The sequence below is a fragment of the Xiphias gladius genome, chromosome 21, assembly GCF_016859285.1.
Source record: "Xiphias gladius isolate SHS-SW01 ecotype Sanya breed wild chromosome 21, ASM1685928v1, whole genome shotgun sequence".
Lineage (NCBI taxonomy): Eukaryota > Metazoa > Chordata > Actinopteri > Istiophoriformes > Xiphiidae > Xiphias > Xiphias gladius.
The window spans coordinates 7,746,570-7,771,387 of record NC_053420.1 but is presented as its reverse complement, the minus strand read 5'-3'; the positions used below and the strand labels follow the sequence as shown (position 1 = coordinate 7,771,387).

Genomic DNA, 24,818 nt, shown 5'->3' with positions numbered 1-24,818 from the left:
AGTATACAGTAGAAACAGGAAATGAATTTGAACTGTCGCCAGGGACGTGGGTTCTGTCCAATCACCAAGAAAGTGTGGTCCCACCTTTTCCATAATCTGAAATGTCATGTTTTGTGAAATGTTATAATTTTCTGAAGTAATGTGTTTTTATAAATGTCATTGTGTTTTAATGCCCTCAGAGCAAAGAGCTCAACTTTTGTAGTTCAAAATAACTTCATATTGTTAATAAGTCATTTTGTTATAAATAACTCCTCAAAATAACTCGTTCCAGATATGTAACTTATAAAATCTGTAGTCCATATTTTCTAATTTATATCACAGCTTCATACTGAGTTACACACAGACATTCAACCAGCCCATTCCATTACAAACATCTCCGTTCTCGGCAAGACATCGACGTGTTCCCTTGCGGGGTCCCGGGAGCTCTGTTACTTTCAATAATATATGAGTTTGTTTGTGGGTGCCAGCAGAAACAGATGATGCCCCAGGTTTTCATCCCACTTAACTGTAATCGGCGTAGTGTGAACCTCCAAAACTTACCTTACCCCACCCTTCACTGTGTTTCCCGACGACACTAGACCCACCAGAGTTGGCTCGGCCACTCCCCTCCCGCCTTCAGGTCATGACCATTGTTCGTTTTTTACACGGTAAATCACATGAACTAAGCATGTGAGAGGTCTTAGTCTCCTTGAAATGTTTAAAGAAATTGCTCAATGAATTTTTGGGCATTGCAAAAGCATTTGCAAATTCAATGCTGTGAAACTTCCAGGTTAGTGGCTGGAGGGGCGAAATCTATTTGAACTTTACTACCCAGAAATAATTTACGCTGACATTAATATACTGTAAACAGTTTTTTGCAAAGTCTTAAAGTACCAGAGGGGAAAAATACCTAATCCTGTTAAGTTTAGCATTTCTTGGGGTATTATTACATAAAAGTATTGCTGGGCCTTTAAGAACACCCTACAGGTACAATAAATGAAAAACCATTTAAGAATTAATGTGAAATGCAAAATGTGTTTGCGCTAAGTGAGGAGAGATGACACGCAGCTTGTGATTTTTTTTTGGGGTGTTTTTTCTTTTCACTTTACTTCACCTTGGGTCTTCCATCTGAAGAGTTTGTTGTTATTTTCCCCATCCTTCACATAAGAAATTTAATTGTGACTGACATCCCGGGTTGGACTCCTAACAACCATCTGGGCATGGGCGTGGTCATGCTAACGTTGCAGCTCTGTTGTACGAGCGTTGCTACAGCTACAAATGAAAGTACTATTTATTAGAAACACAACAGTTACATGGCAAAGCTGGCAGCTTATATAGAACTTTATCCTTCTATTCAACAAATAACATACAGTATTCGGTTTTAAATGTGTCAGAATATGTTAGAAACTTGAGTACTTACATGTTAAGTAGAGCCTCTATGGCCTGTATGCATCCTCCTCTACAGACCTTGGTCAGTTCTGATCATGTTACTTATCTCAGCAGGAAAACCACACAATGCATTCCATTTAGATGGGCCGGTCCCAGGAGTGGAACAGAGCTACGGTATCATTAATGCAATTAGCCACACATGTGCTTCTCCTGGTATCTCAGATCAAAATGTCTGCCTTGAACAGGGCCTGTATGGTCAATGCTCCCAGCATCGCAGCCTCTGAAGCTCTCTCTGTCAGTTTTGCTCTGAAAAATGTCGCCTAGGAAACTGCTTGAAGACGTGCTTTTGTTTGCCATAGTTGTCAGTGAAACGGCATCTAACCTAGGCTCAGAAAAATCCCTCGCAGATGCTATCTAACTCTGTTCTGGTGTGCCAATAGCTCGCCAGCGGTGCTGTTTTGTGGAACCATGGACGTATGGTATTTCATGAACTGGATACTGGATCCGGTTCGTAAAATCTGGTGCCCATTCACTGCAATGAAAGTTGCTCACCCAGCACGTATATTAATCCATCCATGAGTGGAAGGCAAAGCAAAATTGCTTCATGCTCACAAGAAGGAAATTGTTAGTGTGTGTTTTTTTTTTTTTTTTTTTTCCCTCGAGTGAACAGCCATACTGAAAACTTGGCATGTTCTCTGTGTCTTTGGTGCTTTTCCTTGTCGCTATGATTGTAAATGAATTTCTTGTGGTGGAAGAAATTGTTAAAAATAATTTTAAAAGCTATTAAATGGCTGGTGAATCATACATAGTGGACTTGGCTATAGCAAACACTGAATAGTGGATGTTAGGTACTGCTTTTAACAACAGAGGTAGTGGTGCAGAATGCAAACTAATTTTGCTTTCTTTTAGCTTATGAAATGTGGATAATTTTGAGACCAACTTTTGGTTAGTAGTTTTTTGAAGGTCCCTTTCGGTAGGGGGCTTGCAGAAGGTTTCCCAGGCGAAGGACAGAGTGATTGAAGGTGGCGGTAGTGATGTGTTCGTTGAGCAGCCTTGGAGAAAAGTTAATGTACAGCATTAACTACTTATTGGTCTGCCCTTTCGCCTTTCTCTCCCTCTTTCTTCCCAGATCACTGTCTATATCTGGGCCAGCATCCTGAGTGGAGCGCGCTCTCATGTTCCAGATATTAAATTACTCATAAAATATTTGCTTGGCCTCCAGGCTCTGCTGCAGCTTGCTCCAAAACCTCCACTTAGCCCAGGAAACGTCTCCAAGTGCAGGCTTGTGTCACCTCTCTGAGGAAGGTCAATTTTTCCAATTTAGAAATGGGGCATTACAGGCCATTTCAGATTGCATTAGCGTCAGAGTTCGGCTCTTGTCACCTTTTTGTCCTCCCTCCTGTCGTACCTCTCTTCCTTGAATTCGGCAGGGGAAGACTCCTTTCCTAAAACAAGCAGTCTGAGAGGTTGAACATTGCACGATTCAGTAACAAGAAAGAGCCTGATCACTCACGCTGTGTGCACTTGACTGTACCAGAAAGTTCCATCAAGCTCGCTGAACCTTGAAGACATTTTAAAGATATAGCCGTGGAGTTCGTAAGGGCAACATGAGAGTTAGAAACTCTCCAGACTGACGTGGTACTACTGAACCTGATGGCTCCTGGGTATGCCACATCGTTCTGTTTTTTAACTGTATTTGACTTCAATTCAAAGTAGAAATTTTTCCGAAAATAAACAATTAGTTACGTCTAATCTACACATCGTGCCAATGATCGTATGCCCCAGACGAATGACTTTCATGCAAGCCAGAAAAACAAAATGGTAAATGTTAATAATAAGATAAATCAAATTTTTAGAAAATGTATAAAAGTTACAATTTAAAGAATACTATTTAAAACAAATTTCCAATATAATGTTAACAACTTGGTGAGCGAGCGATGAGTGAGTGAGTGAGTGATAACAAACACAGATATTCCACTGGAGCTGAATATTTTAAACTTCTTTAAATTACTTACTGTGTTCATTAAGAAATATTATATATTTGAAGAGATCATTGCCAAAAAAATGTCTACATCGGAGAATACTAAAATCCTAGTTTACCCTGTTTTTGAAACACAGTATTATTAAGAAAATTAATATAGTTTAATTTATTTTGAGTAAATGTTTGTGTTGTCATTTTTTTAAGGAACCATTATACCATTTTCTGTGTGTACATCTAATTACGGAGTGGTAATTTATTCAAATGTATTTATATTAGTTTTAGTGTATCAGCCAAATGAAAAGAGCTGAAGTGCAAATGAATGTTGGGAGACTTTGAGGGTAAAGATAGTAAGAAAGTTCAGTTGCTTTCTTTTTTAGTTGTTTCAACTGAAAGAATGACAGAGAATGACCCTAGAAAGGAGGACACGTGGCGTTGAAGTTATTTCAGTGCATAGTTTTGTTCATGAATTATATGTAGCTCTTTGGATACAGGCATCCAACACTGCAATAAATGATGGGTTTAATTCCCACAGGAGCTGAATACACTAATAATCCACCCAGTGTGTTGAATTACTTTCAAAATATACCAAAACTGTATTACTTCAGTGACTTAAATTTTACTGCAATATATTTTTTGAAATAGTTTGCTCCTGGAATGAAAAATAATCATGCAAGTGAAGTAATGTTTCATTCCAGACTGCAGACACTGAATCATTTTATTAACAACTGCAAATACTTTTCTTGACTATTTCAAGATGCGTGAAATTATATTTACATCTATGGGCTCACCATTTACATGCTTATTCTCTTCCAATATATTCTAAGATATCCAACAAACATCATCAAAACAATGTGCAAACTGAATTTGTACTGCAAAAATAAGTCACAGTTACATTTTTTTAAATAATTGCAGCAATTCCGCTTAATGTAATCTGTTATTTCCTCAACTTGGGAGCAAATAAGAAGCAGCTAGAACAATGAAAAGCAGATGTAAAGATTCCTCTGTCTTCAGACCTCAAGCATTCCCATATGGCCACTGAAGGCCTCAAAAGTGTAGATGCGCCTTCGCTAATACAGTGGATCTGAGCAAAAAGGTGAGAATCCAGTCACCCATGATTATTACCAGCTCACTCATGAAATCGCCAACCACGGGGCAGTGATGGACCTAGGAGAGCCTGTCAGAGATGGGGAGCTGTTTTCTATCAGATTGAGCCTAAACACCTGCACAGGCTCCTGCCCTTTTTTTTTTTAGCCTCAACTCCTGACAAAAACCAGCAAAAAAATAAAAAAATAAAATAAATAACGTAAAAAAAAATTGTCTACAATGTGAAAAAAAAAAAAAAAAAAAAAAAAATGCATGCGAATGTTGGATACCAAAGTCAGTCTTATCTTCAACAACCAATACTGTATTTTACTCTAAATTCATGCAATATTTCACGCATGAAATATTCATATTCCGCCGAGAAGCTTTTTCCAGAGACTAACATCTCCTCCAGCATTTGTGTTTATTACATCCAGATTAGATTCAGTGTTTTTTTTTTTTTTTTTTTAATCAGTGTGCAAGCAGTCTTTAGTGCACACCAAGCTGAATCATGAGTGCTTGTGAGACTCACACGTAAGTGAAAGAATCTTCTGGCTACAGAAAATTAATGTTCTTCCATGTACAAATCAAAGATTTATTAATTCACAAGTGAGTGTTAAGAATTTAGATGATACAGACCATGAAAATGACTTGACCTAAAATGTGATTTAACAGCTGTCTGAACCTCGGAAAAGGGAAGTATGTATTAAGCTCCCACATTGCTGTATCTAAGTGTATCTGGAAACCCTTCACCAAAGGCACATATAAAGGTTGGCTTTCCGCACTGTCCCAATACTCCAGAAACATGGCGTATAAATCATTCAAATCATAACTGTGTTTCTGCTCCATGGCCGCTGGCTTCTGTATCTCACATCCTGGGTAGAGTAATTCCCAGAACGTCTCGCACTGATGACTCTGCATGATGTTGGATTTATCAAGTTTACATCTCTGTACAGAGATGTTCGGCAAGAAAAAAAAAAAAAAAGGTACATTATAAAATATCCGAATGATTTTTCGCTGAATCGCCAGATAAAATACAGAAAGTCTACGTATGCTACGTTTGGGCATCCTTCAGCCTTAATGTTCTGTTGGGGCTCTTGGGGACCCAGGGTCCTCTTTAACAGCTCATAAAACAGACATCGATCAGCCCCCAACATTAAAAACCAGTCCCCGGCGAGACAGTGCAGGCAAAAACATTGGGTCAATTTTGAGATTTTGGGCTATTTTGCTTCCATAACCTGTCTTCTTTCAGACTAGTGGAAAGAAAACGTGCCCAATACAAATTCAGGGGACGTTTGGATCCCGCTGTGTGTGTGTGTTTATATATATACACACACCATTCAGCCATAATATTGAAACCCGGGACTGGTTTGAATGTTGTGGCTGATCGGTGTACTACTAAATTGTTTTACCAGCTTTATACTTCATTACTTTTCCTAATTTTATGAGAATTGCTCATACATGACTTTTATCTGATGACAGGTTTAAAAGTCTGTGACAGAAAATTAGGCAATACTTCTGTTTGGGTTCTTAAGGACCCCAGCTGTGAAGCACAGTTAAAAACAATGGAATTTCATAATGCTCTCTCTGTTTGTTTGGTGTTAATAGTACTTTTTGCAGAACTCAGCACTACCCTGCCAAATCCTAAATAATTCTGATCTATATTCTTTTGTTATGTTTTATTGTTCTGTAATATCACAGCTTGTTCAGAAGAGGTTTAACAAGTAGTTAGACCTGTCTGTGGCCTAACTGACTCCAAACATAAGTAACAACAATATACATGTAGGATACCATACTGTGTATTTCTTTTTTGGCAATGAATATTTTTTGGCAAACAAAAGAAATGTCTTTGCATATGCAACAACCATGTAACATGAAAAACATGAAATATTTCCTTGGTAAAGCTTTACGGTTATTTCTGTATTTTGTTTTTCTAAACTGTATTTTGGGTTTAAAAATAACAATATGTGAAATACTTGAAGGAGAAATGTGTTGATATTTCAATTATTATTATTATTGTCATTAATATTGTTGTTTTTGTTGTTATGATGATGATGATGATGATGATGATGATGATGATGATGATGATGATGATATTATTATTATTATTATTTTTATTCACATACAACAGGTGGATCTTTGGAACCCCAAACAATGAGGTAGCATAGCCAGTGTTAACAAAATACAATACTGTATTCATTAAATAATAATAATAATAATAATTATAATAGGAAAAAAAAGTCTAAAATCTCACAACAATTAAAAATTGTTGAGACAACATTTTATATTTTTGTAGTTTCATATAGATGTATTTTTTAAATTACCTGACTACTGGAATCTAGTTCTGGGGTAATTAATTAGGGAAAAAATTAGGGTACATTTGTGTCAATATTTCTTTTTTTTTTTTTAAAACTGTAATGTGAGTCAGGAGAAGTTGCCCGTCGCGTATACCATAGTGAAATTATAAATTTGTCAATGTATTTATAGAATTTAGATTAACAGTTAGGGAGGAAATATTTAACATTTAGAGGTGAGTAATGTTTGTAATTGGAACACATACATGATTCGTTCCGACCTATAGGTCTTCGTCGCGCCGGCGGCTTTACGCCAAGCAGAATATCATTTGCTCCTGAGCTATTCTGGCTCCTCGGCCATGGACAAAACATACATTTGTTGACATATGCATTTAATGGGTCAGTTCATCAAGTTATCATAAACAAGGCCATTATCGAACAGTTGAGCCCACTGATGAGATAAGCCACAGTGTAAACCTGCTTTCCCATATAATTTATGACCCACAAGTCAAGCCAGATTAGGCCTGATTGGATCGCTGGTGCCATATGTGACCTACAATCTGTGCTCCGCTTGTACTGTAGGGCGGGGGGGTCAGCGATCTCCCTGGGCAAAGGTTGCCATGGGAACGACCTCTGGATGCTCCGCTCTGCTCTTTGCAGCCCTCACACATCTTAAGGCAGAATTATCCAGGATTTCTTTACGTCAGGCCCATATTCTTCTGCTCTATTTCCTCACTCTCTTCTGTGCAGTTCTAGCTCCCTCTGTTTCCTCTCCAGACACACAGACATTTGCATGCAGTGGCATTTGGACACTTGCATGCACGCTGACACATACGTGCATCGCCACAAACACACAGGACAACACTCTGCAAACACACCAATAAATCGGTATACACACATTAACACGCATCACGCTTTGTGCTCAGTTACTCCTAAACAAAACATGGCTTGTTAAATCAAATGTAGATGAAAAGGTTACATTTCTTATAGTATTAGGAGTACAACACATATTTAACTTGCATGTTACCTTTATCTTTTCACGCTAAGTACATTAGAACCAGATGCCATTCTTTACTCTTTTTGGCAAGTCATCTCAGCCGAATGTCATCTGAAGATTCTCTAGGCCGCCAGACAAATACTGGCCAGTGGTGACAGATTTGTGCTTGCAAGCCCGCAGAGAAAAATCCTAGCCACAAGCTATTGGCCTTGGAAAGTTACCATGTCTGTTCATACTGAACCGTCATGAGTGAATTCAACATGATCTGTGATTTGCAGGGAAAATGTTCATCTCTGAATTTTAAGTTGTACCAGGCAAACCTTAAAAAACAAGGAACAGTTGTTCTGAGTGTGGCCTTTAGTTAAATGGGATGATTTTATGCAAGCATTAAGAAGCTTCTACCACAGGCTACAGGAAAGTACTTTTAAGCCTGTCATATCGTTCATTGGGGAAAAATTTTGAGATGATCACAGGATAAGAAATATAGAGGTCAGATAAAGGGTCTTTAAGAAAAATAACTTCTTTTCATATGTCCTTTGAGATAAAATCTGAAAAAACACTCTGAGAGTAGAAAGAGATCTTGTTGCAAAGTCAGTATATTGCAGTGAACACGAGGGAAAATATAATTGAATCCCCCTGGAGATCTCCATTTCCTCTCCCTCCTTTCTCTCAGGTTTGAGGTTAAATACAAACGAAATACAATAAAGAGGTAATATCCCTCAAAGCAGCAACCAAGTTAAATGAACCATTTTTATGCTTTCTGACAGTGAAACTATCTACACTACATTTAGATCCCATGGACTCAGTGAGTGACTGCAGGATTATTATTAGATCTTTATTGAAATGTGCACGAGTGAAATACCTTTACATTAGATTATACGTTTACTGGCCGGTTCTTGTATAAAATCCCGTCCATAATATGGCTTGAAAAATACTGATATAAAGACATACGGATAAGTAATATACTAATGCTACAGTATCAGAGAGTCTAAACTATAACTCATACAATTCACAATCTAAATAGCAAATCACTCTAACTCATTTGATAATCTGAATTGCCACAATTGTACGCTTTGTGAAGTGAACAATATGGTTTTATGGATCAGCCGTCAGTAAAACAATGTGCCATTTAATAGTGCAAAAAAAACTATACTGCTGTACAAACCAATCTGCAAGGTGCCCGAATCATAGAAACGTTTAACAGACTACCACCACAATGCAGTTACAGTGCGCAAAACACCGTCTGAAAGATTGCATAGAAAGTAACAAGCATGAAGGACGGCAACTTGAGTCTTTCAATAAAATTCATTATGCGGTGCAGGAGTATTTTTTCGAGAACGATCTCCTTGTACACAAAGCATGAATGAACCAAACTCGGGGGAGAAACGGCTCCTCTTTCAGCCTCTGCGTGGAAACAGAGAGTAGAAAGTTCAGCATGCTTTGTGCCCCGGGGAAGGAGGCAGTTCTCTTAAATGTGTTGGCACAATAAAGTTTATAGAGGGAATCAAGCTGCCGCCCTGGACCTCTTTTTCTTTCAATGCAATCTCGTATTACCACGGTCCGAGGATGTTCGCAGTATAATAATGCACGTCCTGTACAACTGAGTCAACAGTACCTATATAAAGAACATCATCAAGAGCTCCGACACATAAAAAATGAGCTAAAGCTAGTAAAAGTTTTATGGTTAGAAAAACTCAAACTCTTGAGAAAACAAACTAAACGAACCAGGAGTTTTGAATAAAGTGACCTATGCAACACAGTGCGGCTCAAAACAGTCCTAAACTACTCACTAGTGGTTGTTACAACCTCATCAAATCTTACATTTTTATTAATAACCCCTGCAACTACTAAAGCGCTCATTACCACACACAATCCGATTCTTCCTCAATAAATGCATTTTCAGAATCATTAGATTACAGGTGCATTATCTCTAACTATCTGTCTCTCAAACCGATTCATCTAGTTTGTTGCGGTGTTATTTAGACTGTAATCAGCTGATTGTAACATCTCCGTCATCTCGGTAAGTGGTGTGTTATGAAAAGAAGTGTAGCTCGTATCTGTGACTGGGTAACACCTCTCGCCTCCGGATGAGACACTGGAAAAAGTGTCACGGAGAACAGAAAAATGCGAAATATGTTGTAATGCTGACAGTGCTAACAGAATAAACTGGCGCCGATCAGATCTGCACTTATTTCACTCAATGCTTTGTACGCGACTGAATTTGTGATTAGAAAACGTACACTGTCGTTCTACAACGCCAGTTCATCATCATTTATTCCCTGCAAATAAAATCCTAACAGCTACCTGCCGATGGGAAGCACGCAACACCTCTCCTAAGGTTGTTACTGTAGTACTCCAGGTGAGTAAACCTGACACTGGGCCATTCACACACAGGGAGCTGGCACATACCTCAGAGTTCTGAATGAAAGGTCAGAGACTCAAGACGCTCTGAGGACTTTCTAATCCCACCTGGTTACTTATTGTAATGTTATTCACAGCAGATTTGACCAGGGATTTCTGTTTGCCAAGCAGGTCAACATGGGCAGTGGCGGGTTTCAGAGGGCTTAACCGAGAACGCTACACCAGTTCCAGTAAGCCAGTCGAGCTGGGTCACGATGAAAGAGTCTGTGTCCACAAAAAAAAAGTCCACAGTGACAGGCGAAGAAAGAGGAATCCTCTTAGTGGTAATATCCTGTTGTGCACCTCCATCTGTTGCTCTGTGAGGGCCGACAGTCTAGATGGAGAGAGCGGAAAATAGATGAGGAGGAGAACCACGAGCAGTATTCTGGGTTTTCTTAAGAGTAAAAAGTAAAAAAAAAAAATTTAAACAGGCTGGGGTTAAACTTTGGTGTCATGCGATTTATTTACAACATTCAAAATTGATGCAAAATTCCTTGTATTTAGTCTAAATTTTATTTACTAGCGATAAGTTTGGCTTTTTATGTATTAGACGGTAGGGGCCAAATATTTAGGCTATTTGTATTGCTAAATTATACCACCCACATGAGATGAGATATATTTAACAAGACAACAATTACTGACCAGGACTGCAACTAATGGCCATTTTCTCAATAAATCAACTAATTGTATTGTTTAACTTCATTCCCGTCATGAGTACGCAGAGCCCAAGGAAGTGTTTTCAGATGTCTTCTTTTGTTTTACCAATACTCCAATTTAATTCATAAAAATAAAATTAGCTGATTGCTCTCTTCCTTGCACGGTGAAAGACGTAACACTAAGAGTAAAAATCTCGTACTACAGGACATAGTCGTTTGGATAAAAACGTCTGCAAAATTAGTAAATGGAAATATACTGTGGCGTACAAGTGAATCCGCTCACGATTTTCCTTGTATAAGAGCAGCATGAAGATTTATAAGGCTGCCATTCTTCAACAAAAATGTTCTCATTATCTTTTATTTTGGCAATGACCTTTTTCTTTTGTTGAAACTCCACAAATGTCCTTAGACCACCGTGTTACAGGAGCATTGCTCTGGACCCAATTAAATAGTTCACATTTCCTCCCTAAGAGAAAGCCGTTTATCTAGCCGCTTAGGATCTGTGTGAGTCTAAAGCTCCTTCTGCAGTGGAAAACTGCAGAGAATTATTTCAAATACTGTTTGAACCTGCTCCCAAGAGCAATGCAAGTTCCCTGCAGTGAAGATATAAGTGAACTTTTATGAAAGGGAATCAGTTTGAACATTTCACAGCCGTATTCAAGTCTATTTCTATTATAACAAAAAAAAACTCTCCACATTGTATAAGAATGACTGCAACACATACAGGCTACTGCTCAGGATGTGTTACGGAAAATTTATCTGTGGTTTGAAACGCAAACCACAGCGACAACAGCACGCAGCTGCGACACATGGCCGCTGATTTATGCGAACGTTTCATATCAATTAGTAAAGAGCTTAGAGGGGATGTTAGCATCCAAAACCAAAGCCATGATTGATGACTGCCATTTTATCAAGGCATTCATTTCGTCATGACTGTCAGCTGAATCACTTTTTACTGGGCCAGTGTTTTATGGCAATAGTGCTTGGATTTATTACGATGATAAAAAGTGTTCTGTGCCCTCCGACAGGCATACACCATTCAAACACATTTCTTTTTAACTATCATGAAAGCCGGTGACCCACCATAAACCGACGACGACACTGATTCCGGTCTTTACCTTGACCAAATTATCCGGGAAAACCCAATTTAGTTTGCGAAAAACTGTACGAATTAATTCTAAAGAAGTGAAACGGAAAGGCCTTCAGTGCAATCGTCTCCTTTCAGGTCTCAGCAGTATACTAGTGAAAGTTCTACAGTGTCTGTAAAGTTCACTTAACAAGAAAGTAAATGAAATCCTGCCAAGGCTTTTGGTCTATTTAATTAAAGCTGGAGCAAATTAGTGGGATTGAATAAAATTTTTGGCAGGAGTAAACCAATACGCTGGGAAATTGGTGGTGGCTGGTTGGAGTGTGGTGGGGTGGGACAGACTATTCATGAAAGATAAGCAGGGAGCCCATCTTTTTTTTTTTTTTTTTCCAGCTCTACAGAATAAATATTTGCTTTTCAAAACAACTTAGAATGTCTTCATGTCCTCTTTGGCAGTTTCATTTAATTTAAAAAAAAAAAAAAGAAAAGGTAGGTAGTGACAAGGTTTGACCTGTCTGGTAGGATAAATAAATAAAACTTTTAAAAACCTGGATTATTCAAGTTAGGTTTGGGACCCCTGCTTGTCAGAGTTCAATCAGCCGACGCTCCTCTGCCTGCCTGTGAAAATGTGGTCTCAGCTGAGGTTAATCCACGTGCAAAAGGTCTCTCTAGATGAGAGGAGTCCATAGCTCTCCCTCAGCACAGGGTCAGGGATCACACACCAACTTTTATGGAGAGCAGGTCGTTTTATTTCCTCGCTCTTTATCCAGCTGCCGATGCCGCCTGGATGCAATACTTCACCGTAAGCCCTTTAAGGCTCAAGGTGAAATCGATTCCAGCCCAGAGTGGCCGTTTTCAATGGCCTTGAGTTCAAGCTAAATATTCCTGCGGATAAGTGATAGTTTATGAACTGCAGGAACTCATTCTCACCCTCATCAACTTAGTTTCATCCTTCTTGACAAATAATAGAGTGTCTTTAAAGACAAAGGTGCTCATTGTTGGGCTGGGGTCAATAATTTTGTCTTAATTTAAAGATGAAATCCATTTAGGTAAATATCTCTAGATAATAATGGAATGATAATGATAATAATACTTTTTTTATTTATAACATGACACCACAATTAAATAATTAATATTAATTTAACTGTGATGTAAAAAAAAACGAAACAAATGACAACATACAATAACATTATCGTATGTTGAACTTATTCTCCGATCATCAGTTACTTTTTGTTTCCTTTATGTAAAGTAATGATAAGTCGCCCCAAAGCTTATTACTTCTCTGTGTAAGTAATCAGCTCCTTATAAAATAAATAAAAATAAGAAATACAGAAATACTCTTTTTATACCAAAGGTTATTCAGAATTTATTTATAATTATTCAGTAAAATGTGTTTCTAATTTTTTAGTTAAAAAAAAAAAGTCTTATCTTTGTTTTCAAAGCATTCAACCATTTTTTTTAAATTTAAATGCCATATCTCATTTCTAGGTGATCATTTTCAATTCCCAAAATACCACTCTAATGTCGCCTGGCATGTAATAAAACACAGCTGCACTTGTAATTAAGTTTTAATAAAAACAAGTGACCTTGAGCTAAACTCAGGCAAAGGATTGCTCTGAACAATTCCTGCAGAAGAATTTCAGTGTCTTCAATGATAGGATGACCGTGAATGTTCATCTTTTAAACTCTGGGTGGCAGTGTTGATGCAATGACACATTACGCGGCGTTGGAAAGGAAATACACCTCTGATACTGACCAAAACACTTACAGTACTTCATGTCTCCTTTCCTTTTACTGATGGTACTGTGTCATTGATTTTGCTACATTGTGATTTTTTTTTTTCAAAATAAGATACATTTCAATCTATTTTTTCAAAATTCTGCACTGAGGATTTGCTTTGACCATGTTTGACGTATTATAGACTTCAAATAACAAATCCCTGAATGCTGTGTGTCTAGGTCTAAGCGGCTTCATATCCATCTCTATCCATATTCGCACTAATATAAATATTCTTACTGATATTGATGACATTGGTATTCAACATCAATATATAGTTTGTACAGTATTCATATGTTTTCATACGTATCCTTTAAAAAAAAAAAAAAAATGGACTCAATATTTATTTAAAAAGTTATTTCCGATAAATCAGAATTAAACATTGCCAAAACACAAAAATGTAGACATTGCTAAAATACTAGGAATTGTCTTTTGGCTGCAAGTTTCAGACATTTATAAAAGAAACACATATGAGAGAAACTAAAAGATTTTGAACTTAAATGCGATAATAATAATAATAATAATAAAATTAATGTCATACAAAGGCTGCTATGACTGAGCATTCTGAAGTGCAGTGTTGATGAGCTACATGAAATGTTATCAGATCATATTAGCAGTATGTTTAATTATGAATATTAAAAATGTAAATATCTAAATGTAAATATCTAAAATATTTAAAAAGTTAATACATCGTTGCAGCAAATATCCTAATAGTTTACGCGCCCGATTATATCAAAAATAAAAGGCATCTATTTTGTGACGAATTTGTAGTAAATTTATCATCTGAATAAAAACATATATGTTTATATAAGGGGACATTGATTATGGTTATGGTGTTGAATTAATGCTGTAAATTCTATTGAAACTATTTCTCTATTTCACATTTATGCTGACGTATTCCGTAAAAATATAATTATGATTCATTTGGATAAAAAAAAGAAAAATGACAATATGGCAATTTTAAAGATGCAAACGTGCTGAATAATTTCAGACGAACAAGTAGCTCTGCATTTGTTTCTCAGCATGCAGCTGGTCAATATAATGTCAATATACTACTGAGCTGCATGTTGCAACTTTTCAAGCATGTCTGAGCTAAAATTAATTTGTCCTTGGTGCGCCTTGTGTTCATTATTAGGAAGAAATTTGTGGCACATATTATGAGCTGTGCTTTGTGTTTGATATAGACTGCTGCAGCCAGTGTTACTTTAACACTGCGCTTTTTTTGATTCTGCTCTGTTACAGAACGCTATAGGCACAGCCCTGTATGTTTTGTTTTTGTTGGATCACAGAGTCGCAGAAGAACATGAGAGGATTTATGCCACATTCAGACAGCTCTGCTACGCATTACATATATTTCATTACTATGCAGTCATTATAACAGCATGACAGAAAAATCTCTGTGGGCAATATTAGACGGTATTAATATCATTTCTTCAACATCTTTCACTTCTCCTCTGGCTCAGGTCAATATTGATCTTGTATGGAACTCATTATGGTAAGCTAAAGCAGCTCTCTCAGTGCCTTGCCATTTTGTTCCATCTGTGTTGTAGCCACCTGAACATGATCTGAAGTCAGCCAGTCAAGTGACCTGGAATCAATACAGTCAAACTCAGCGGAGGCAAATAAATCTGCCTGGCTCATTTAACCCACGAGAGTCCTGCTGCATAGCAGCGCGTAATAAGAAAGACACGTTTGATGACAAATAATTTATTCTAAATTCTCGTTTCCTAGCCAGCTTTAGTGACTCCATACTTCATATCCATGAGGCATTCTTCCCCATGCATGTTTACTTGTTCCTTGTGTACTGTAAATCCTGTTGTGCACATCTGGAAGACAGCTTTTTTTTTTTTTTTTTACTCTGTCCTTCAAAAATCCAATTTGACATTTTTGTTGGAAATTTTTTTTATCAGGCTTTCTCTCTGAGTATCTTTCCATGTATGTAATCCCTTTGTTTCAGGAACAAAGGAGTGATGTTTTGGCATATCTGTAATTTCTGCAGCTGTTTCAGTGTATCCCTATGGCATCTGTCTCTGTGCCTATATCATGGCATATAAAAACCACTCTGTGTTTTATTCTTTACCCAACATGTATAAAGATAATGGAATTTTACAACCAGCTTCTGGCACAGAATATAGGTTTTATACTACTCGAAGGAAATTTCGGAAATATGGCGATGGCCTGCAAGATGCACAGTAAATTCAGATGTGGTTTTATGCCAAATAACAATGTCAACTTGGACTTGCTGAGGAAGAGAGTAATCCAATTAAAACAGCAGAAAACTCATAAAAGTTGTGAATGTGTTATGATTATTAATATGCATATTTATTTTACGAATCGCCTTTTTATTGATTGTCTGAAAATGATTGCCAATAATGTTGCTGCCAGACTCCATGGCGCCGACCTAAAACACCTTACTGCAAACACATCTCAGTTTTAATAATGTTGGAGGATTCATTGCGACAGGTTTCGAGGTTCTGAAGAACTCTGAGCCAACATCACATCAACTGATTATGGCTGTATGATGACTCATGCACAGGAAGGAAAGCTTTGCATTCTGGAGGAAGTTAAATCCCAGTTTGGTTTTGGTTCTCTGGCTCTCTGATTGGAAAATAACCGCTGTTTAGATCTACCCTCTGCCTTCCAACAATTTGAATAATTCGAATATCTGAATAGATTTCTAAAGTACCTCCTGCTCTACTGATCAAATTAATATGACCTTGTCAGGGAGCAGTCTTACATATGCAAATGTGTGCATTGTTTAACGCGCAAAGGAGAATCAGTGATGCCAATACTTATTGATTAACCCCTCACTATTAGATTTCAGTTCATTTTCATGTTATTAAAGGACATCCCCCTCATATATGAACCTTTAGGCATTCAGTTGACCTAATAGCTCTTTTGAAACCACTCACTGATTGTTTGGAAACGGCTGGATGTAAACTCAGCGACTATGCAGACTATAATAATCAATCATAATGACTTGAAACTACTTCGCATATTTTTCAGACTTTTTACATTAGACTGCATTATTTAACAGCTGGAGTAGAGCCCCATAACCATGACCAGTTCCCATAGTTTGTCATAATGGCCTGCAGTCTTTGGAAAGCTGAGGGAAACACAGACTACAGTTTCCTGCCCCTCTCTTTAGTTCAAGCTCTAAAACAGATTGGTTGTGAAACTTTTGGAAAAAAGGGAAAAGTAATGATTTATGTATAAAAACCATAAAATCAATCAAATATAGAATTTGATTTTTTTTTTTTTTAATATATTGTTGTTTTATGTAAATGTTTTTTCAAACCATTGAGTCTAGGCGTCTGTTTAAATACACACAGCTGACAGAAAAGGAAAAGGTTTTATTCTGATTTACACATGACATATTTCAATATGTAACAGCAGACTTGTATATATATATGCCGTTGCTGGTGTGAGCGATGGAATTAATGTTTTTTGAATACTACACGACTATATAAATTAAGTCTTAATTCATATTACGTATGCTACAGGCAAAAAACTGTAGACGATATCAAGTGTAAATTAATAAGATACTGAATTAATCAATCAATAATTGACTATGAACAGCATACAGAAAACTAACAATATTAGTATTTTATATGAGTTTATAATTAAAATAAAAAAATATGATCTTTTTTTTTTTTTTTCCCTTTTTTTAAAGTTACGCATCAATTTTGGAGGGAAAAAAACAAACAAACAGTAAGCAGACACGGACTGGTGGAAAGGTTAGTGGAAAACTGTAAAGTGGTAACCATTCAAACGAAAAATATTGAGGGCAGAAAGGGAAAAGGAAATGTTAAACTTACTTGGATTGTTCTCCCGTGTTCGTCACCTGTTACAGCGCCAAAAGCCCCTTAATGGCCCACGGGGAGCTTCACGGTGAACCCCACAGACGCGCTTGAGCGTTGTCTTACAACAGAATTACCAATCTTTCCATTTCGCGCGGTTTGGCAGCGAGAATAAGTTGCTCCATCTTTTATAAATGCCCCACATGGTCCCAAAACACATAATTATCGCTAGGTAAGGCAGTGCGGACGGTCCTCTCGATGATTGACAGCGGGGTAAATTGAAGTGGCTTTGAAGGGGAAGAAGATTCCTCTAGAAACGCGGCTGCGTCGATAACTCCAGTATCTTAACCCTTCTATAATTTATTACATCCATAAAGTTGCTATTTCTGTTCTATGGGAGACCGAGTGGATTAATGTAGCGTTAAAATGCGTAGCTGCGCTTCCGCGGTGCGCGGCTCTCCCCTCTGTCTGTGGTTTTTTGGTTTCGCCCAAACTTGGTTCAGATTTGAGTTCGTTTTCTCCCCTATCTGGGATCGCTCTGTTGGAGGTGAAGGACCGCCTGTCCCTTCTCTGCCTTAGCTGTCAATGGCTTTCGGAACGTATTTTATTTGAATGTCTGGGCCCCGTAAGTGACCAATAATGGATATTCTATGGATATTATGGACCATACCGGCCGTGATAGCTGTTGAAGGTAAGCTAATGTTTTCATCCCCAAACGGTTAAAGCCGCATCCTCTTTGCCGGCTTCGAGTTTGAGACAAAAGCGCGTGAATGGACGTTTTTGGCGTTTTAAATAAAAGCTAAAACGGAAAATAAATCAGTTTCCTGCTCCTTTAACATCTGTCCGTGTGTTAGACCATGGCGTTAGCGGTGCTTAAATGTACCACAGAGTCAGCTGAAAACAGCAGGCGACGGATGATGGTGGGACACAAAAACATGCTCCCGCATCCCCGCAGGTAAACGGATGCTGTTAATAGCGGATTAAATTAAGGGGCTTTTGTATCACACGGCTAGCTACAGCAGCTTAGAAAGACGTTACATCTCGGTCAGGTAGGTCTCATCCGGTGCGGAGGTGTGTCACAGTTGTCAAACAGCTGGTGATTAAAGACGTGAAACCTAAACGTGGACGTTTTTCTCGAACCTTTTCAGAGGCTAAATGCAAATATAGCCTACATACTGATCACCCTGTAGTTTAACTTAAAGAAGGCGGTGTCTGGTCGTTATGCGGTCGTAAGGATGCAAAGCTTGGTTAAGCAGTAATGGGCAGCAGGCAGCGTGGCTCAACGCACAATGAAACAGGTTGAACGGTGAAACTAATCTCTATAATATGTATTTACAGTAATGTATCTGGAGTACTGAAAAGTAACGGTACATTGGTCCCACCATACTTGTTGTTACAGCTTTCTAATCAGTGAGATCTCTGGTACTCATAGGGACTATATTATCGTGATATTTAGCTTTTAAAATCTTCTAAAAGTTATTCTGGAAATTATAAAAGCAATTTTTCATCGTCCCTTTTTTAATTTAGAGGCCATAAGTCTGTACTTTATGGTATAATTTGTAAGTGATATTGTGTAGCTGGACTCAGTTTTCGCTGTGATAGGACAGGAGACATTTGCCACATTGAAGAATGGAAATTGTCAGCCCAGTCGTACATTTATTCAGGCTATTTTGAGGACGCTGTCAGAAAACAAAAGTGTTTTCTTCCTCTGGGCAGTTTTACTAAACCTCATAATTGCAGATGGAGCTGAGAAACTATGGAAAAACTCAACCAAATGTAACCACTGGATGAAACAACAACAGCAAAAAGAAACACAAGAATAGATACTTAGTTGCTTGTTTAAAGTAAAATCAATTGTAGCCTACGTGTATAATAACATCCCAAATTTGTATAGAAATGTTGAAGGACCTGTGAAGTCAATGTAGAGCCGGCACAGACACTGACAAATATCAAGCGTACTTATGCAGAGTACTACTGACTGTTCCTGTTTGTGATTTCAATGTAGTAACATATCCAAGATGTAAAAAGAGTGGTGTTCAATGCCTACGTTACATCAACCATGGCAGCTTTAAAATTTGCGTCATAGCTTTAAAATTTATGTCATAGCTTCTTCATTTTTATTTTTAAGGGAAGATTGCTAAACACCGTTCCAGGACAACATTATTATTATGGGAAGTTATATGTGCAATCCAGTCCTACCAGTAAAAACACACCATACAAATATATTGAACCATTCATAATATGTATTTCATACAATTCATAAATTGTATTTTTTATTTTGATATATTAGAATGTATTTTCAGATTTTTTTGCAATTCAGACAATTTGCAAACATAATAAAATAAATTAGGTGTATATTAAAACTGCATACATTATACCGTCATGCCCTGCATCTTAGTCTGGTGAATAATATATTTAATATTAATATACACTTACTTGATTTACGTAAAATATATTCTGTAAAAAATATGTAATACTGCATATCATCATCCCATATATATTTACATAATATCCAATAGGATTTGTTTTCTTATAATTACTGAAATCATGATTGCTTTTATAATGATTATTTATTTTTTGATTTTATCCTTGCCGCTCTGTCCAAGAGCAATGGAACCACAGGATGTGAAAAATGCCAAAAATAACAACAGATTCACACTACACATTATTCCACTTCCCCTTGTTTTCTCTTTCTCTCTAAAATGCAAACATGTCCATGGTTACAGTTTGTCTTCATGTAAAATATACTGTGAAACCTAGCTGTAAGCTGAGAGCATGCAGTGCCTCAAATACCACTCGGCACAGCTCCTCAAATAATAATTTTAGTGTATACACCTATTGCTTGACGAAAAAAGGTGCTGTTGATATATAGCGTTCGCTAGAAAAATGGTACATGGAATGGTACATGTTGCACTAGTTTTTGGGCCTGTGCTGCTTTACGTTTTGATTCGGAAACCGCCTAGTCCCGTCGCCAACTCAATATAGCCCCCCTCCATTTTATCCTGTGAATCAGCCTAGTCGACTGTCCAATGAAATTGCAAGGATGGCTTACGTATGAAATGAAAGGGTTGAAAAAGAGGTCACTGCAGCTGTAATAAAAAAAAAACCGAAAAAAAAACCATATCCCAGCATGCAACAGAAAAGAACCCTTCAATGTATCGTTTTGACACGTCTAGTGCCGAAACACTACATTTCTTCTATTGTTATTTTTGTTTAATAGAGACCGACATCTCCGCATAGTTCTGTTTCTTACTGGGAAAAATATTATTTAGTAAATGTGTACTAAGTAATTCTGTACCGTTGAATTGAATTATTCGTTGATTGCCGAAGGTCTATATATACTGTGACAAAAGAAATGTAGTATATAAACTGTGTGGGGTATTCATGAATTCATAACTCCCACATTCCTGAAAGTTTCTGGATCTGTTTTCTGGAGGGTAAACATATGAAAGGACCACTTGTTATACAAATAATCAATGAATCAGGCAAAGACCGTACTGGAGCGGATTAGAGGATTAAAGCAGGAGCCAAACGTAAGAAAATCTTGGCTCTGCCCAAGTAACCATTTTGCAAACAGTGTGTCAATACTGCAAACCATGTGAAGTCTGAGGTACTGTAAGATGGGCTAATGCTAATGTTTGACCTTTTCCCTCAGCATTTTATCTCATTTTAGGCTATTCCACGATATCCCCTCTTTCTAGTCAGTATTGCCATGTTGGACAAGTATAAATGGTTTTCATTCATTAGTGGCATTCGATCGTTTTTGAGAGGCATTTAATTTACCCTGTGGAATGTGAAACAACTCTAAATTGTTGATTAATGTTAATGTAAGCTGCCATTGATGCCACGTCTTACTGGTTTGGTTAACAGGAACAGACAGGCTCTTTTTGAAAATTAATGGAGGTAGTACTGCCAAGGAAATTAGCCCAGCTATGTCAAACATGTCTATGAACGCACACTGTGGATTTATCCCTTCATTAGTTTACCCATTCATTGTCATCAGTGCCCAGTTGACAGCCATAGTAACAACGGCACTCATATAATTTTGTTGAGTGGATATTGTCAGATTCATCCCCGGCTATAAAATTGTAGTAGCTTGTATTGTTCCAAGGAGATGAAATTTACTAGATGGATCATTTGGCTTCTCTGAATTGTGCCCCCCCTTCTGTTGTGGTATTACAGTTTGTACTGTGCAAACACAGCAAATGTTTTTCTGGGAGGATTGGTGTTGCTATGATGCATAAAAAAAACCTCCTCCAGACTCGCATGCAAGTTGTTGTTGGGATTAGCACGATGATAGATGACTTTGATACAACATTTTCTCTGTTTTTCCTTGAAGGAAACATAATGGGACAGAAACCACAGTAGAGGATGGTGAAGTAGGGTAGAATGAGATCACAGCATGGAGGCTTTAAAAAAATGTCTCGCAGATTTGATTGCATTTCAATATGCGCTGCATTCCTTCAGCGCTCTGTTGAGCACTAGAGCCCACTCATTTGAAAGTTGGCAAACACTGAGCAAGCTGATGCTTTAAATGGTTCAGTTTTTTGTTTTGATTTAATTTACTAAATTACATATATTACATTTGTATTTTGCATAACCCTTCCTTTACCATTTTCTTGCTCAATATAAGGCAGCCTGACAGTTTAAGGCACCGTATGATTGTTGATGTTTAGAAAATCCGGCCAAGTTTGGTAAAGATGCTTTCATATGTAAATTTAATAGCTGTTTTTGACTGCAATTGCTTTGTAAGGCATAGACATGTGAGTGTGACATGGAAACATTATGTTTTGTGGAAGAGTAACACAAGACAGTCGGAGGCGGGCTCAGAAATGGGATTAGATAAAGGTAAAATGAGCGACCATATACAATCTAGTGTTTTCTCAGTCCACCCAATGAGCAGATGCAGGGAGCTGGCCTGCACGCCAACCGCCACAGTAGGCTTTCACAAAGAATCTGTCTCTATTCAAACCCTAATCCATGCTGCCGAGGGCCCAGGCATTGTCACTTTGCATGCAAAATTTCAATTAGTGCTGGTACCAGTTGTTTCACTTGAAGGGGAGTGTCACATTTCAGGGATAGCTATGGCTACCTTTAGGGAAAGATTAAGGCAGAAGTATCACAGGTTTGCTTGAGAAAATTTGGTGCTCTCTGGAAGGCATAAGGTTACTGACATTGGTACTGAACTGCGTTGTTTCATTATGGCTATTGTACAGTATGTATTAACCCACTGCTAGCAATCACATTGCTAGCGGTTGGAATTTACTGTAATGCATATACAAAGTTTATTATGTGATGTTATTATGTTTCCGTTAAGTCGGCTTTGTTAAAACCTTCACACAGGGGATTTTGATGTTGTAGGTTTTTGTCCCAGCTGGCTCTGCAAACACAAAAGTTGCGTATGTTGCTCCTGGTTGCAGTTAGTTCAACCACTTTAAATAAGGATTCAGTTCAATACATGATGGACTGTTTGGCACTGTATCTATCCTTTCAGCTGTTTGGCTGCTGCATTTCACTGTCATGAGCCAGCTCTAAATATTCTCCTACCTTTATTTATTCTCCAAACACAATCGTCCTCTAGATGTGATGCTAAAAAGAAATTTTAGTTTGTGGAACATATTTGATGAAAGAATAGGGTTTACGAAATTTAATTGTGGTATTATTGATATGGCTTCAGGATGTCACTTCTATGGACATGGAAAGGTTTTTGACAAGTAGAAGTAGAAAATCAGTAACCAGGCCTTGTTGGTACTTTTAGAATGTGCAGCTCTGTATTCTTGACAGCATTACACTTTGCTAAAACCAAGCAAGGTGCAAGTAATGACATTCTGTCCAAAATGGAAATCTTTTGGGGAATCTTATGAGTGGTACTGTAAGTGTGTGCATGGCAACACAACCAGTTTGTTTACTGCACGTAGACTGATACAACAGACGCATGCAGGATTGTTAAAGTGTCCCAATGTACACCTGAAAAATCTTTAAAAAAACAAAATCTTTGTTTTTGGTTGTTGCTGCAGCAGTGCCTGTGATGCTCTTTTCAGTAAGCCATACTTGCAATGAACCTTGTTATTATTATTATTTTAAAAAAAAATGCTCTATCAGTCGTCTTCATACACTGTAGGTCTGTTACATTTAGAGTGACTTCTTCCCACTTTTTGAATTTTAATCTCCTTAAAAAGAAAAGGCGTTTAATATTTCTGTCTTTCGGATATAATCAGGCCTATTCAGTGTGTAGGGACCTGCTGGTCAGGTATAGCTGCTACTTGATGCTATCACAAAATGAAAATACTTTCAAGTCTACACGTTTCAAGTCTTTCGATATGCAATGTAAAGCTGACAGTGTATGACTATAACTAGCCACTGAAAAGAGTTGGTTCCTTTAAAAGTAGGTAGACAATCTAGGTGCATTTTAATCTTCAAGAAGGTGGCACACGAAAAAAAGGACTAAATGAAAAAAGAGAGTGAAAAAAACCCCACAGCAATGGGTTCAGCCAGTGCAATGTCTGATTTAATCCTTGTATCACCCAACCCCTAATTAGTTAGACGCTTGCATGGTTTTAATTTAAAGCACACTTAGTCTTAAATTAATACTTATTATTTTTGCTGTGAAGCGTTGTGCATTTACAGTATGTGCTGTAATGTGTTTATTACGATTAGCTGTTGTGCTGCAACTTCATAGCTTTTGGAAATATGTAATAGATAAATGCACAGGACTTGGAAAGGAGATGAATCACATTGTACTTGTGTAACAAAATGGTGTACTTGTTTATAATTTATTTGTTTCAGTCAACAATTGATCAAACAGAAGCTTATAGCTTATCAATTCATTAAATAAGGTACTAGGGAAAATTTGTGAAATTGCATTAGAAATTAGAAAGTGTACATTAGAAATGTTGCTAATGTTGTTCACATCATTCAATTCTTCAAGAATTAAAAGGTTTGAGAACTGACATTTATACTTGCAGGGGCACAGAAATTATAATGGGTTAACAACAATACTGAAATCTGTCACAGGTGCATACGTGTTTCAGTTTGCGAGGGAAGTCTGACAGGATATCTTAATCTGCAATCTCATCAAATCTTCAACACATAAAGATAAAAAGCTGTGCCCACCCAGTTTTACTTAATATTAGGGTTGGTAATACCAAAAAAAAGCATGCGTAGGTTAAATAATAGTTACACATAACTCTTAGGATTTGAGGTATTCTTCTTAAAGTGTCTAATCGGTGGCTTTTACTTTTTAAAAGTGAATTGTCAGTCCCAGAAAAATACACAAATTAACTTTTGAATACTTTGGTGGATTGTCTAAACTTTCTCTGCAATTTTCATTTTCTGTCACTGTGGCAAAGGTTTATATCAATCACTTATCCAAATCTAAG

At 37.4% G+C, this 24,818-nt stretch overlaps 1 protein-coding gene across 3 annotated transcripts in view; it reads left to right on the top strand.

The window, feature by feature from the left end:
- Window positions 1-17,984: 17,984 nt before the first annotated feature.
- The window catches only part of ephb2b (eph receptor B2b), a 117,685-nt gene continuing 110,851 nt past the window's right edge, over window positions 17,985-24,818 (top strand). For all 3 annotated transcript variants that reach the window (XM_040115513.1, XM_040115512.1, XM_040115514.1), the window contains exon 1: window positions 17,985-18,130. In XM_040115513.1, coding sequence (XP_039971447.1) covers window positions 18,079-18,130 — 52 coding nt within the window. In that variant the 5' untranslated portion in view covers window positions 17,985-18,078. The remainder of the gene's footprint in view (window positions 18,131-24,818) is intronic.